Below are 13,991 nucleotides of genomic sequence, written 5' to 3'. Positions count from 1 at the left end.
AACTTTTAAATTGAAGAAATTGACTACATTTAATGCTTAAGAGCATTAAATGTTTTTAAACATTTATTTAGGAACAATTCATGTCCCTCACAGACCAGGCATGGGAAAAATGAAAAAAATAAAATAAAAACAACAACAACAGCGCCATAAATACAAATGACTTTTTTTTTTATTATTTAATCCATACAAAATAACAATAATGTTAAAACTTTTACAATTTAACATGGACATAAAGGGGAACCTCGTGTCTACTTTCAATTCATTAAAAGTAGTCTTTTAAAAAAAAAAGGGGGGGGGGGGGTGTTATGCAACATAAAAAACTCAAGTGGGGTGGGGCCTGAATAGAAATGAATTGGCAAAACATGAAAAAAAACAACAGTTATGATTCAGTTTGTCAACTGATGTGCATCCAGTCGAGGATTTTATTTTATAATAAAAACAAAGAAAGAAAGAAAAAAAAAAAAAAAAAAAAAAAAGGAGGTATCTTCAAGATGTTGTCTGTGTTGTGGTCTTGGGAAGTTTGTTTTTATTATTATTATTATTGTTTTCCGATCCCGTCTGGAAGCAAAAAAACAAAAACAAACATAGAAAAAAAAAGACATTTCTGAATGATAATCAAAACTGAACTCCTTAAAAATATCCTGGTTGGATTCTTGTCTACAATGAAATAAAAGCCGTCGTTTAAAAGAGAAGAAAATTAAAACGCAATGTACAACCGGCTTTTTTCTTTTTTCCTCCGACGGCCTCTCGCCGATGAAGAGTCTTTTTGCTCCTCTGCTCCGAGTGACCGTCGTGAGAGCAACTTCAACTAAAAAAAGCTGTGTGTGGATATGGGGGGGAGGGAGGGGGGGAGCTACGAGTCATAGTCTTCCTCGTCGTAGTCCTCGTTTTGTTGTAGCGCGGGAGGCGGCGGAGGCGGCGCGGCGCTCATCATGGAGGGGTGCGGGGCGAAGGTCACGGGGCCCCGGGGCTGCGCCGCTGACGTGTCGTCCCCTGAGACCACGTTGCCCGGGTGCGTGTACTTCGGGGGAGCGCCGGCGCTACGGGCCAAGCATGCGGAGGCGGAAGCAAAGACGCACAAAATATTGGATGAGTTGAAATGTGTTTGAAGCAGTCTCAGGTAGTCCAGAAGGAGACGAGCGTTTTTTTTGTTTGTTTTTTCCTCGACGTACCTGTGGAACCTGGATACAGCCTGCAGATTTGTGCTTGACTGAGAGCCGTCCTCTTCGTCCCCATCTGTCTCGCTGTCTTCTGAGTTGTCCTTATGCCCGAAAATGCCACAAAGACAACGAAACGGTCAGGCACGACGACGCAGCGGAGCTCGGCTCAACTCGACGCCAACACATTCTCACCTCTTGCTCCGACTCGGTCCCGGACAACTTCTTGTCCTTGCCTTTAGAGCCGGCCCCTCCATTTTTGTGAGCGGACCCTGGCTTTCGACCCCTGTCGGAGAAGAGCAACACCGTCAACACAAGCTTAAAAAAATAAATTAAGTTGCCGATGTGTTTTCACGTCAATACCTGCGTGGCACCTTTTCCCCCGATGCCTCGGTGTGGTTCTCGTCTCCCTCGCCCTGCATGTCCGGCACAGTTGCCACCAAGTCTTTCAAGAAGTCAAACTGCTGTTCCACCTCGATGCACTGTTTTCTATTCACACACACACACACACACAGTCAAAGCATTAGTTTCACAGCAATTCAACGCTTTGGCGGGATCTTAGTGCATTTCGGACAGAGTACAAATAGGTGCGAACGACTTACAAGTGTGACGTCGTCATGGTTTTTGCATTTTTGGACTGGGTGACATGACAGGCCTTGGTGAGCAACGACTCCAAGAAAAGCTCCAGGGCTCTCGCTGACGCAGTGTAAAGGAACCTGCTGCGACCCGACACACACAATTTGCTTTTCTGCAAATCGGTGGGGTTCCCCGTGGGGCTATTGTACAATCTGTTGCATGCATTCAAAACCCGGGGTTGCAAAATTTCCCCCCAACCCCACTTCACAAGAGCAGTGGCAAATTTGAAGCTCGCTCATACCTCAAACACACACACAGACCCCCCCCAAAAAAAAAAAAACAAGTGACCACCCGTAACTTGGAGAACTTATAAATCAAGGCACCTCTGTACTTGCACGAAATGTGGTTGTTGTAATCAGGAATCTACTAAAATGTATTTCCCCCAACTACAGTTAAGCCCCTGATCAATTTAGTATAATTCCGGGTTCATTGCTGTTAATTGCCAAATAAAGTTTCCAACTTTGACATTTGGAATTCAGTTCATTACTGTTTAAAACACTCCACTGGGTGGTAAGGTGAAGATTTTTTTGTTGACACGAAGGATACAAATAATAACAGGTACTGCTGCAGCCACTTTGCCGATTTCTTCATCCGTCTGCATAATCTTTTTAATCCTTGCCTAAAAAAAAAGAAAAAAAGAAAAAAAAAAGGGGGGGGGGGGACGAAGACATTTGGAGGTTGATGAGATGTTAAGACACGCACAAATATTGCAAAACGCTCACAACTGCAGCTCGCCATGCTAAAAACAATGCTAAACCGTGGTGAACACGAAATACGTTACATGACATAATTGGAACTATATGACTGCATTTCAAAGTGCTTTGGCCAATCAATTTTTGTTACGTGCAAATCGGGTTAAGTACAACGTTTGCCGAATTAAGTTGACAATAACAAGTTAGCAATTACACAGCTTAGCTCACGTTCGTTAGCTGGTCGGGACACCGGCGACGGTAAAGCGCTACACTTACTTACCGGTGGAAATCTCGCGTTGTATTTCTTCTTTTTGCTCGGCATTGTTAAACAAACCTGGTGGTTAACACACACACACGGGGGGGAAATGAAATATTAATCCGGAGGAGTGAAAACGTCCACCGTCGCGCAGACAGCAAAATAGCTACGCGACAGTTCCGGCCGGGCTAAGCAGTTAGCTTAGCACGTTAGCACGTCGTCGTCACTCCACTGCTTGGTTGCGTAGCTTGGTGCTCGCAGGGTCCTCACGCCCGGCGGGTTCCATTATAATTTATCCCGTTCAAGTACAAATAATAAATTGTGCCATTTAAAATTCAATACTAAAATAGAAACCTCTTATTTTTGAAAAAAAGCTGTGTAAACGAGAAGATTTAGTGTACTTCTGTATAAAAATGTTATATTTAAAGATATATTGTTTAATGCTGAAGAGTATTTAATCAATGATCAGAATTTGTCATTTTAACCTGATTCTGCCGATTTTCACCATTTTACTCCCTCCACGTTTCTCCGTCAGTCCAACTTCAAAATATCAATTTATTCAGGATATCTTGGAACCTATTTTCCCATTAAAATAATTCTCAAATCAATGCGTATTTTCCCCCTATTTACCTCCTCTTTCCACATCAATCTTCTTTAATTGTTCCACATTTTCCATGACAACTTTCCCAGATCAATGCAGACATTTCAAATATGTACTCCTCCACCCATATTTCACGACCGAGTCAAACTTTCAACTGTTTCAGGACACAAACGGAACTACACTATTTTACCCCTCCTTGTAAAAACGGACAGCGCCCACTAGAGGCCGGCGATTAATTTTTCAGGCAAACTCGCGTTTGTTTTGACGTTCGCTTGACTGCTTGATTTCCGGATCTGACAAAAAAACAAACAAACAAAAGGTAATAGTTGACTCTTCGGGTTCATCCGTCCCTCCATTCGGAAAGGGTTATAATCGTTTACAGGAGCCGAATATTCAAAATTCAACAATGGTTTCCCTACAAACGAGGGGTTGATAACAAGAGCTAGCCTTGCTAATGTAGCGAGCAAAATCTTTCACTTTCGTCGACTTCCATTTCTACGTATTTAATCACCAATTAAAGTGATAGAATGCTGGAATAGCTGCATGTATTTTGGCCTTTTGCAGTAAATGTGATTATTAGTTATCTGCAAGATAATGCAGTAAGTATGCTACAAGTACTTGTGTCAGACTGGTTGAAGGAGAAGTACTGATTCAATGCTTTTACTTAAAGAATAATAATTCAAAAAAGGGTACAGTGTTAAATGTACTTCAGTCAGTTATGGAGACAATGCCCGGTTTGATAACTTGTCTTCCCCTGCACACAAAATAGTTTCCCTTTTATGAATTGCTTCACTAAAAAAACCCAAAAAGTAGCTTTTTTTTTTAAATTTTTAACTAAGTGCTAGGTCTCTTTGGCTTTTATGCTATCAAAAAACAAACAAACAGCTAAATGAACTGTTGATGACAACTTAAAAAAAACAACGTTGTCTTTTTGTCAGATTACACAGAAAAGTGTAATTAAACTGGTGCATCATGGAGGAGGAATTGGCATCACCGTTAGGTGACATGGAGCCCAACTTCCCGGCAGAGACCCACGCCGCCGAGGCCATGGCGGCGGACATGGACCCTTGGATCGTGTTTGATGCCAGAAGAACCCCCAGGTCGGAGTTTGACGACTGGCTGGAGAGCAACAGGCCATCGCGAGTGAGCAGATACGGCGACGAGGAGCGCGGCGTCAGACCGGTGGGCTGGATCGCCGTGTTTGGCCCGGACGTCTGCCCCTGCACAGGGGACGTGGTGGAGCTCCAGGAGAGCTGGGAGAAACTGGTGGCCAGCGGGCGGCCGGTCAACTTCCAGAACGTGAAGGAGCTGGCCTTGAACCACGGCGTCCTCTCGGGCAAGTGGCTCATGCACCTGGAGCCCGGTTTCAAGGTGGACCACGCCTGGGAGTGCGTGGCCAGAGCCACGCTGGACGGCAAGATCTCCAACGTCAAAGTCAGCCCGCACGACCCCGACAAAGGAGGCAGGCACGTCATCTGCGTCTACAACCAGAATTTCACCGACGAGGGCGAAGTGGTCCAGCTGGATGCTCAGATCCGAGCCACGGGGGTCAAGTGCCCTCTGACCTACAAGCCAGACGTGTACACCCACCTGGGAATCTACCGGAACAACTGCTGGAATCTTTGTCCCACCATCTACGAGAGTAAATTCAACCTGGAGTGTGTGCCCAGGCGCTCGCACATTGTCAACAAAGTCACCAATCTGGATGTCACATAAGCCTGACTACATGACTGTCTAATTAAAAAAAAAATAAATAAAAAAAAAAATGTTCGTCTGGGCCAAAAAGAATCCAGTTCTTCCTGTTGTTGCAAAGAGCACAAATATGAAGTTGTCATGGATATTTTTTTCTTCATGCATGATTGAGAATGTATGCACTTTCACAGATAATTTTTTTGGTGGGGGAGGCACCTGCTTGGATTTGTGCTATGTTGAAGGGCGTTGAGGAGATTCATTTAGACATAGTGCTATTCACGGCAGAGCTGTCCCTTGCCCTCACAAATAGCCTCCTACTGATGCCCTCGAGAAGGGTTTGTAATAGCCTATAAATGGCCCAAGATGGTGGCAAAGGACTATTTTTGCCTCAATGAAGCTCAACTCACTTCAAATTGTTTCCTCGGCAACAAAATGCCATAAGGTTGCAGCAAAGCACTATTTTTGTCTTAAGGAAACCAACTCAGTTTTTGACATTAAGATGCCAAAAGATGGCAGTAAAGCTCTTACTTTTTTTGGGTGGGGTGGGGGTCGTAGCACTAACTGTAAATAACTGAGCACAGGTTTCCCCCCAAAATCCATGAATGTGTGAATTTGCAGGGTTCATTGTTTTAATATTTCCACTCACCGCAGTGGAAAAGCTTCAGATTTCTGCACATTTTCAGTAAGCGTGGACAAAGGTTTTGTCTTTTTCATAAACAGTCGCCAAATAAAAGTATCTTTGAAGATTCTGGCTTGTTATTTGTGCTGGGGAACTAGTTACTAATTTATAGTCACACAAGTACAAAACATCTCCAAACATCTTTTATTAGAAAATGAAGCAAGTAGGTTTGAATCCATTTAAACGAAGCTGCAGTCATACAATACATCAGTGATTCCCAACCAGTGTGCTATGGCACTACAGGCCTGATTTGCTATTAAGATCCAAATCAGCAGGTGCTAAATTGCCTGTTCAACAGGGAACATTTGGGAGAGCACCCGAAGCGTGATGATGAAGTCGGAAGTGATGGAAATGGAAGTGGAAGTGGAAAACAAATAGTTTTCGTGAGGCCAGCAACAGAATAAAAGCCATGCTTGGACTGAATTAACTTATCCTGAATGCGTGGGAATGTGATGATCTCCCTATCCTGTGTGACATTGCATTTAAAATTTAGGACTGAACACCGGAAAACTGCACTGGGTGAGGCCAGCACCACTTGCCCCGGACGCAGTTGAAAGGAGCCTTGTCATAAGCGGTATGGCATGAGTCCTTGTGACTCCCGAAGAAGTCAGCCCTGCCTGAGATCATTCAGAAGCTCCATCGCTGCATTGACGATGATGTCGCGATCATTTTTGTTTCTGGCATTTCAAAAAAAGTTGACACGAGAATTGAACAGTTATGACTTTTTTTTTTTTTGTTCTTATGTATATACAGGTATATATATATATTGGCACAAAGGTTGGGAAACACAGCAATAAATGATGCAAATTGGGAGATACCGCCAAACAAAGCATGAAACCTTTCACAGTTCATTGCTATACCAGCACACGTGAATGTTGCCTGTATTATTTACAAGTAGACCCTTCATTTGGTTCTGCGCACGTGACTACAATTTGGCGAGATGTTCGAGAAAAGTAGTACATCGTTACCTTGACTAACGAGTGCCCCGTGAGTTACGAGCTGTCGTTTGGGAATTGTTTTGGTTTTGTTTACTTTGTGGGGCGAGGGGGGGGGGGGGGAGAAGAAAAAAAAAATAGGTGCTGGAATGCCTTCACTTGTAGGCAAGGAGACCCAAAGTCGCTGACTACAGAAAGAGGTTTCTAGATTTCTTCTGTCTGGACAGAGGAAACCTCTTAAGATGACGAACACTATTGTACATTGCTGTATTACGAAGGAGACGGACTATTTGACCAAACAGCTGCATAGACTTACCTTTAAATCTGTTCGCATTTCTCGTGAGAATAGCACACCTGTCGTTGTTGTAGTTACAAAAAAAATACGAATAATAAAATGCTGGTCAACATTTATTGCTGGTGTCCTCGTGAGCTACATTCGGTCCCTTCATGTCTGCCCTAAGGGAAGCCGTTGCAGCATCTATTTAAAATCCACCTTTCAGTCCATGTACTAGTACGCTCTTTGTCCTCACAAGTAACCCAACTCAAAACCAGAACCCTTAAACCGTGTAACTAGTGAGGACAAAGAGCGCACTAGGATATGGAGGATCTGGAATAAATGTTGAAATGGTTTTCCAAATGGGCCCGAAACAAGCGGCGTGATGAACAGGGCTCTGAATGCGTTTTAGGTCGGGTGTCCTGAAACAAAACCAGCTTGGCTTCCGCTGTTGAAAATGGAAATGAGATGATCCTCATCCACGGATATCAACTCGTCAAACTCGTCCAGCACGGCGGGCCGCTGCTGGTTGTTGTTACTGGTCAAGACGTCCATCATGCTCTCGTTCTGGAGCAGGTTGACGATGCTGTTGGGATAATTCATCCAGGTGCTCCCCGGCATGCCGGCCGGGTCCAAAGTGTTCTGCGCCGCCGCGTTGCGGTGGGTCGTGGCCGACGAGGCGGAGGAGGGGCCGGGTCGCTGGCCGTTGACGCTCTCGTGCGGAGGGTTCAGGAGGTCTACAAAGTCGTCCATGTTGAGGCTGTCCAGGGTTCCCGGCGCCTGGGCTTCCGGAAAGCTGGGGAACTGCGGGATGTCGTCCTCGGCCGAAGCGGCGTCCGCTGGGAACTGAGAGGCCAGTAAGGGGAAGAAGCCGGCAGACTGCGAAGAGGCCACGCCCCCCTGCGAGGCCAACTGCTCCTGGGTGATGACCGAGGAGATGTCGGGAAAGAATTCCTGAAGGTCTGACAGTTTGAGGGTGGAGTAGTCCTGCCTGGAAACGGGCGGCTGGTTCACGGCGAAACTCGAACCCTGCGCGACTTTGGGCTGCGGGCCCAGGTTCAAGCTCTCCATGATCTTCCACGTTTGGCTCGTAGCTGCTGCTGCCGAATTGGAGGAAGAAGAGTTGGGGGAAGGTGAGGCCCCCACCTTGTTGTGGTCCAAGAACATCTGGCTCTGCTGCAAATAAGTGAAGGTGGGTTGCGATTTGGCTCCGCTGGCAACGGGGGGAACTGCAACACAAACGCAACCAGCACCGTGAGCAAAATAATCCACCTGACCGACTGGACATTACTGACAAGCACATACATGGGGTGGACATTTTCACGAACTAATCTAATCATAAGAAAACAAATAATATCTTGCTTCTCTGAATTTGTTATTGTCGTCGTTTTTCCGCCGAGGTCTCAATCAATCAAGCGCGGTTGACTTTACCTCTTTCTTTTCATGGCTTTTTTACAGGTGGAAAAAAGTAACGAGCCTATTTTGACCAAGTAAGCAGTAAAATGTACGGAGTAACGGCAAAAATGTGTTGGAAAATTAGATATACTCAAATTAAGCACAGAGTCCTGAAAAATCGACTTAAAACTCATTCACTGCCAGCCCTCCCAGTTAACGCAGATATTTCACTTCTAAAGCCGTCAATGGCAGTGAATGTGTTTTAAATACAGTCACGACATACGAATACTCCATTTCTAGCCAGCACTGTTGGTGTGACCTTCTGAATCCTGTTAATCCTGCATTGCGCGATGAAAACAACAACTGGCCGACTCACAAAGTGGGGCCATCATTGACGGAGGTTTGGCTGGGACCGTCCTCCGGACGGGGCTGATGTGTCTTCGATCTGGTGGTGGAATTGACACTGAAATCCCAACGAGCACTGTTATTCTTACAAATCAAAGTACATCCATAACAGGATAGGTTCCACATAAAAAAAAAAAAAATTGGATGAAGTAAATTTGCAACTGTAATTTAGATCATACCTGTAGACAGCACAGGTGCAAGCTTCAGATTCTGGAACATATCGCCAGTGCGTTTCCGCTTCTCAGTCAGCCTATATTCGTCTGGGAGGGAGCGAATATAAGAAGCTCAATTAGACCATCACGACTCTGTGAATTTGCACAAGGGAGGGGTTAAAGACGTACCCCGGTCAGCGGGCAGGTACTGGAAGTCCATGGGCTCGCTGACCTCGCGGTCCGAGGGCCGGCGCAGCTGGCACCTTCACGCGGACGGGCTCGCTGAGGTTGGCGTCGCGGTAGGGTGGCGTGCGGAACACGATGGCCACCTGCCTGTGGACGTCCGCCTGGGAGAAAGTGCCCTTGCCCTCCCAGGAGTCCTGGAAGAAGCGCACCTCGATGTCCTCTGAGCAGAGGGGAGACGAGGGTTAGAACAAGAAAGTTGATCGTGAATCAGAACCAGAAATAAGTGAGAATCCACATTCAACATTGCTGATATTATATTTACACATATAAACTCATTCACTGCCAGCCTTCCCAGTTAACATGAATATTTGACTTCTCAAGCCGTCAATGGCTGTGAATGTGTTAATATACGTTTAACCTTAGAGGCCCCTCCTCCTGGCTGACATATGCAACAACGTATTAAAACAGTGGAGGCGCTGCAGGAGTGCTTATCAAAAGGGAATCTTTCACTTATTTTTTTTCTCAAGTGCTGCAAACACCTTAAATTTCCATGTGGCGATAAATGATGGATATGTTACTTACTTACAGTACTTCAAAACAATCGCTTTGAACCGCAAATTTCCGTGACAGCCAAAAATCTGCGCGATAGCGCAATTTACCTTTTTGCACTTTGTCGCACAGGAGGAAGATTTCATCGCCGCCTTTACAGCTGCCCGAGTTGCGGTTCACTCTGCAGATCTTCAGCTCTGCTGTGTTGGGGGCCCCTGTGACAACAAAAGAGCCGGTTCTCTTTCTGCGCAACGTGGAACGCTCGCGACTCAAGTCGGACGAGGTCAACACTGGAGCGGCACCATCGCCAGCGAACCTAAAACGCTTTAACCCGGATGTACAGTTTGGGCCACATTTGAACGGGAAAACCTCCAAAGAGTGAGAGAACATTCTAAACATCACATTGTTTGGTAGGATCTGTGTATAAATGTCAGACTAGGAATACATTTTGAAAAGAGCTGTAGTTCCTAATTAGATATAGACCGTTATCATGAGGATATTATAGGCCACAGTATGCAAGGCTTAAAATCCAAGGTGATTCACTCACTGTTGTCAAAGATGGGCTGCGAGACCACGGGGTCCAGGGGGAAGAGTTCCCCCGTAGGCAGCGTGATGGAGGCCTGGAAGCAGAGCCGCACCGAATTCAGGTCAAATTCCTCCTCCCACACCTTGGCCTCGGGAACTGCAGCAGAGACGCAGCAGGGACAGGGTGAGGGTGTGACGCGCGGTTTGGCTGCGCAGCAATCGCACCACTGCATCCTGTCATCAGCGGCCTATAGACAATTTCAGGTGGGGAATACTTCCGGGTGGCAGAAAAATGATCGACGACCACTGACTGGTACTAAACCATGACAAATAAATACAATAAAAAAAAAAAAAGTGAATTCCCACCACGTCTATTTTTGAGTCAACTTACCTTTTAAAATGAACATTATGGCCGGCATTCTGTCACCCGTCCGAGGTATTTACCTCTCTTGACATCTTTTCGACTGACCTCTCATGCATTCAAAGTACGGCAGTCGAGAAAGCGGCGAAAATCATCATTCCAAGCGTTGACGCTGCGTGCCCACCACTTACTGTTGAACGGGTTGTTGTTGGTCTGCAGCCGACACGTGATGGCCTCAATCACGTCCTTCTTCTTCACGCACTGAATGCCCAAGTTCTGAAAACTGAAAACACACATTCCACATTTACGTATTTTTGCTTATCACTGGCCCTCCGCATCCTCTATACAGCGACCTATCGAGTGAATTCGCCATTTTGTCGTGTCGTTCGATGCGCAGTGTTTCGTAAGCACGGTTTCACGCCGATATTTATGATGACACATCGTAACTACGCGACAGCAATGACGTCGTTAACATGGCCCGAGTCGTGTTCCAAAACACTTTAACTCAATATATGAAAGGTACAACGAGCAAAAAGCAAACAACACGTCATCAGCCAATCTGTGCTGTCAATGATCCACCCGGGGTACATTGCAGCTTCACCCGAGGTCGCGCCGGTAAAAAAGCTGCACAAAAAACACACACAAAAAGCTGCTTTTATGGCACCGTGCGAATGGCTTCCCGGACAAAGCGCGCACGTACCTGTGCACCCGCCTCTCCTGCAGGTCGGCCTCGTAGTAGCCGTGCTTGCAGTCTTTTCCGACCAGCTCGTGCGGATGGGGCTTGTACGGCGTGTTCTTTGTCACCAGGGAGATGCGAACGCGCAAGGGGCCGCTGTACTTGTGCACCTGTTCCGTGACATACGTTCACACACCAAATTTTGAAACATAGTGAGTAGAAGGAGGTTTATATAAAAAATAATAATAATAATAAAAAAAAAAAGAGGCTCTCTTTGTATGTGTTGCTGCTCTATGTGTGTTCAAGTAGCAGTTGTGCCGGGTCTATAACCACCATGATGTCTTTGCTAATTTCCATGAGCCCATCTACGGCTATGAGTATGATATGTTAGCATTAAGCTAGCTTTAGTTTGTGATACATTTCCTGCGCATATAGGCGTTGATATGAAATACTGCTTGATTATTATTATTAGTTTTTCCCCCCCCCCACACAATTACCATATTCTACAGAGCAATTGAACTGACCTTAATGGCCGGGTGGGTCTTGGTGGTGTCGTTGCTTTTCTCCCCAGGTATGCTGCCCGCGGAACGGCCCTCGCACTTGTACCGAAACCGCATCCCGCGCTGCTTGGGCTGCTCGATGATCTCGAGGAAGGGGCTAGCTGTTTGGACTTGACAGCGGAACAACGATGCGATTAAATTGACACCACGTGACCGTCGCTGTATTTATTTGCTGGGACGATTCTTATTACCTGGGTTAAGAGTGTTCATTGGCCATCCATAAACACCTGGAACGGACAAAAGGGGAATTTTTCAAACACAAAATGTCAGCGTAGCTGACATAACAACAACACATGGAAAAACGTTTCAGCACATTTTTGTGGCTTGGTTAGAACTTCTCCTTCTTGGAATGGAAGTGTTTTAAGAGGTAAAAGGTCACATTCAGCATATGGACTTGACTCGCGTGTCAAAAACTGCAGTGAACAACAACAACAAAAAAAGAGCTGGTAACAAATAACATCGACAAAGTTGCTCTTGAGTTTTCGACGCTTAATGAATGCACGCGTGTGATACAAAATGCAATGAGAGTGCCATGAGTGCGACACGTGTGACATTAATTGTTTAGACTGCAATCCAGTGCGGTACATTTGTTAGGCGCAGTTCAGTTGCGTTTAACTTTTTACGACAATACAATATTTGGTGTTTATATAAAAAAAAAAAAAATCTGAAGAATCATGGAATTCGCCACATACCTGACCGGACCAAAGCAAGTTTAACGCCGCTTTGCGGTGCTATACAGACTGAATTGTAGCGTGTCATAACCCCACCCTTTCCAAAAAAAGACAAACAATCGATGCTCCACTTTCCTAAAAAGAAGAGATCGGTGGCAATTTGCATGTGACATTTTTTTGTGTGTGGCCTTATTTTGTGCAGCTGTGATCTTTAAAAGTGCGTGTGTACACGCGCATGCGGCGAATGCTCTCTTGTAGCTTCTGCTAACAACCCAGGCTAAACTGAGCTCCTCCCCCTTGTCTCGTAGTCGAGATGCATCACTTCAACGTAATCCTCGACATCTATATACTACTTTCCGATTAGACCGGCGCCGTCTTGTAATATTTTTGTAGCTTCTTACTAAGGTGGAAAGGAAATTTCCCAAAAATGTAAAATTAAAGGAAATTTGAACACGCCCGTATGCATTGTTATAATAATCGTTTAAAAATGGTCATATTCCGATGTTATTTTTTGAGCAACACGTTTTCTTCATTGTTCTTAACACCTTTAACACATTCACCGCCATTGACGGCTTTAAAAGTCAAACATCCAAGTTACCTGGGAAGGCTGGCACTGAATGAGTTAAAAGTGGGTCGCAACTTAGTGTCAGTTGCAAAAAGCGGGTGCCGGGGTGATAACCACTGACTTAAAAAACACAGAGCTTCCTCTAGTGGTAAGAGAAAGAATCACTGGCTAAGTACAGCTCAGTTGTTTTTAACTTTTTGAGTACATTTGCATTTGCTCTTTCGCAACGGATTGCTTTGAAACTTTCATTTGGGTATGGTGATTATGACATTTTTATGTGCAATATGCTTGAATGGAATCACGATATGAAATGTACTTTTCAGGAAGTGTCATTGTTTCAGTATTCGCAAATTCGTCCACACCGACCGAAACAAACGAAAAGTTTTCCACCACACACGATATTAGTTGAGAGCTTCCACATTCGCCGAACTCCAGGGGCCCTGCTCACACGCACGAAAATGCCTTCGGGTGCTGAATATGAATCAGTATTACCCCGAAGCGAGGCTGCAGGGTTTTCAATCCACTCATTTTCAAACGACGTTCGGGGCCTTGGTCGTCGCAGAAGGAAATGCGTGCGCCAACAGGGCCCCGTCCCCAGCTCAACGTTCACCAAGTCAACACAAGCGCCTGTGACAATCCTGAGGACGCCACGGGCGAACGTAACGAAGGGATAATAAACGTCGACAAGCCAATGGTTGCTGGGGGATTCCCCTGGGCGCAAAACAACACCCCGTCAACTTTCACCGTCCGTCCGTCCACCCCACCGCGCTCCAAAAAAAAGTGAGCAAACACGCAGCAAAGAGGTCGAAAGCGGCTCCACTTACTGGCCATGGCTCCCACAAGACCCTCTGGACTCTCACGGCTCCTTTTGTCGAGGTTGCAAACGCCAAACCGTGCGGAGTCTTGGCGGAAAAAAACAAACAAACCGTGTCGACTTGCGGGCTCGCTCGCTGGTGTCGCCTCCTTGTCTCCCCACCCACCGAGAACGGATAGATACGGCCCCTGCCGCTGCGACGCTGCGTCA

At 45.8% G+C, this 13,991-nt stretch overlaps 3 protein-coding genes across 3 annotated transcripts; 1 reads left to right on the top strand and 2 right to left on the bottom strand.

The window, feature by feature from the left end:
- Positions 1 to 209: 209 nt before the first annotated feature.
- Positions 210 to 2,958, bottom strand: drap1 (DR1-associated protein 1 (negative cofactor 2 alpha)). The gene is made up of 7 exons (XM_061669126.1): positions 2,766 to 2,958; positions 2,340 to 2,412; positions 1,760 to 1,853; positions 1,521 to 1,646; positions 1,353 to 1,443; positions 1,173 to 1,261; positions 210 to 1,040 (listed from the first exon to the last, which is right to left on the bottom strand). The coding sequence occupies exons 1-7, from the start codon at positions 2,805 to 2,807 to the stop codon at positions 854 to 856; spliced, it is 702 nt and encodes a 233-aa protein (XP_061525110.1). The 5' UTR covers positions 2,808 to 2,958; the 3' UTR covers positions 210 to 853.
- Positions 2,959 to 3,561: 603 nt separating this feature from the next.
- c23h11orf68 (chromosome 23 C11orf68 homolog) lies at positions 3,562 to 5,778 on the top strand. Its single transcript, XM_061669156.1, has 2 exons — positions 3,562 to 3,661; positions 4,281 to 5,778. The coding sequence occupies exon 2, from the start codon at positions 4,315 to 4,317 to the stop codon at positions 5,056 to 5,058; it is 744 nt and encodes a 247-aa protein (XP_061525140.1). The 5' UTR covers positions 3,562 to 3,661; positions 4,281 to 4,314; the 3' UTR covers positions 5,059 to 5,778.
- A 67-nt stretch (positions 5,779 to 5,845) lies between these two features.
- Positions 5,846 to 13,961, bottom strand: rela (v-rel avian reticuloendotheliosis viral oncogene homolog A). The gene is given in 13 exon segments (XM_061669155.1): positions 5,846 to 7,374; positions 7,376 to 8,151; positions 8,694 to 8,780; positions 8,902 to 8,982; positions 9,064 to 9,133; positions 9,135 to 9,280; positions 9,720 to 9,824; positions 10,157 to 10,291; positions 10,687 to 10,778; positions 11,196 to 11,341; positions 11,696 to 11,841; positions 11,923 to 11,958; positions 13,792 to 13,961. Coding segments are annotated over 13 exon segments (1,962 nt in total). The 5' UTR covers positions 13,799 to 13,961; the 3' UTR covers positions 5,846 to 7,239.
- Positions 13,962 to 13,991: the final 30 nt, after the last annotated feature.

This window comes from Phycodurus eques, chromosome 23 (genome assembly GCF_024500275.1).
Source record: "Phycodurus eques isolate BA_2022a chromosome 23, UOR_Pequ_1.1, whole genome shotgun sequence".
NCBI classification, from domain to species: domain Eukaryota; kingdom Metazoa; phylum Chordata; class Actinopteri; order Syngnathiformes; family Syngnathidae; genus Phycodurus; species Phycodurus eques.
Note: the sequence above shows the minus strand (reverse complement) of the source record. Positions and strands in the feature narration are given on the sequence as shown.

Bases quoted from the DNA above. Each gene is read 5' to 3' on its own strand.
- drap1 (XM_061669126.1), bottom strand. From the start codon at position 2,807: ATGCCGAGCAAAAAGAAGAAATACAACGCGAGATTTCCACCG. The intron at 2,413-2,765 runs GTAAGTAAGTGT...CTTTTTTTTTAG, and splicing joins ACAACGCGAGATTTCCACCG to GCAAGGATTAAAAAGATTAT. The intron at 1,854-2,339 runs GTATCCTTCGTG...ACACTGCGTCAG, and splicing joins AGCAGTACCTGTTATTATTT to CGAGAGCCCTGGAGCTTTTC.
- c23h11orf68 (XM_061669156.1), top strand. From the start codon at position 4,315: ATGGAGGAGGAATTGGCATCACCGTTAGGTGACATGGAGCCCAACTTC.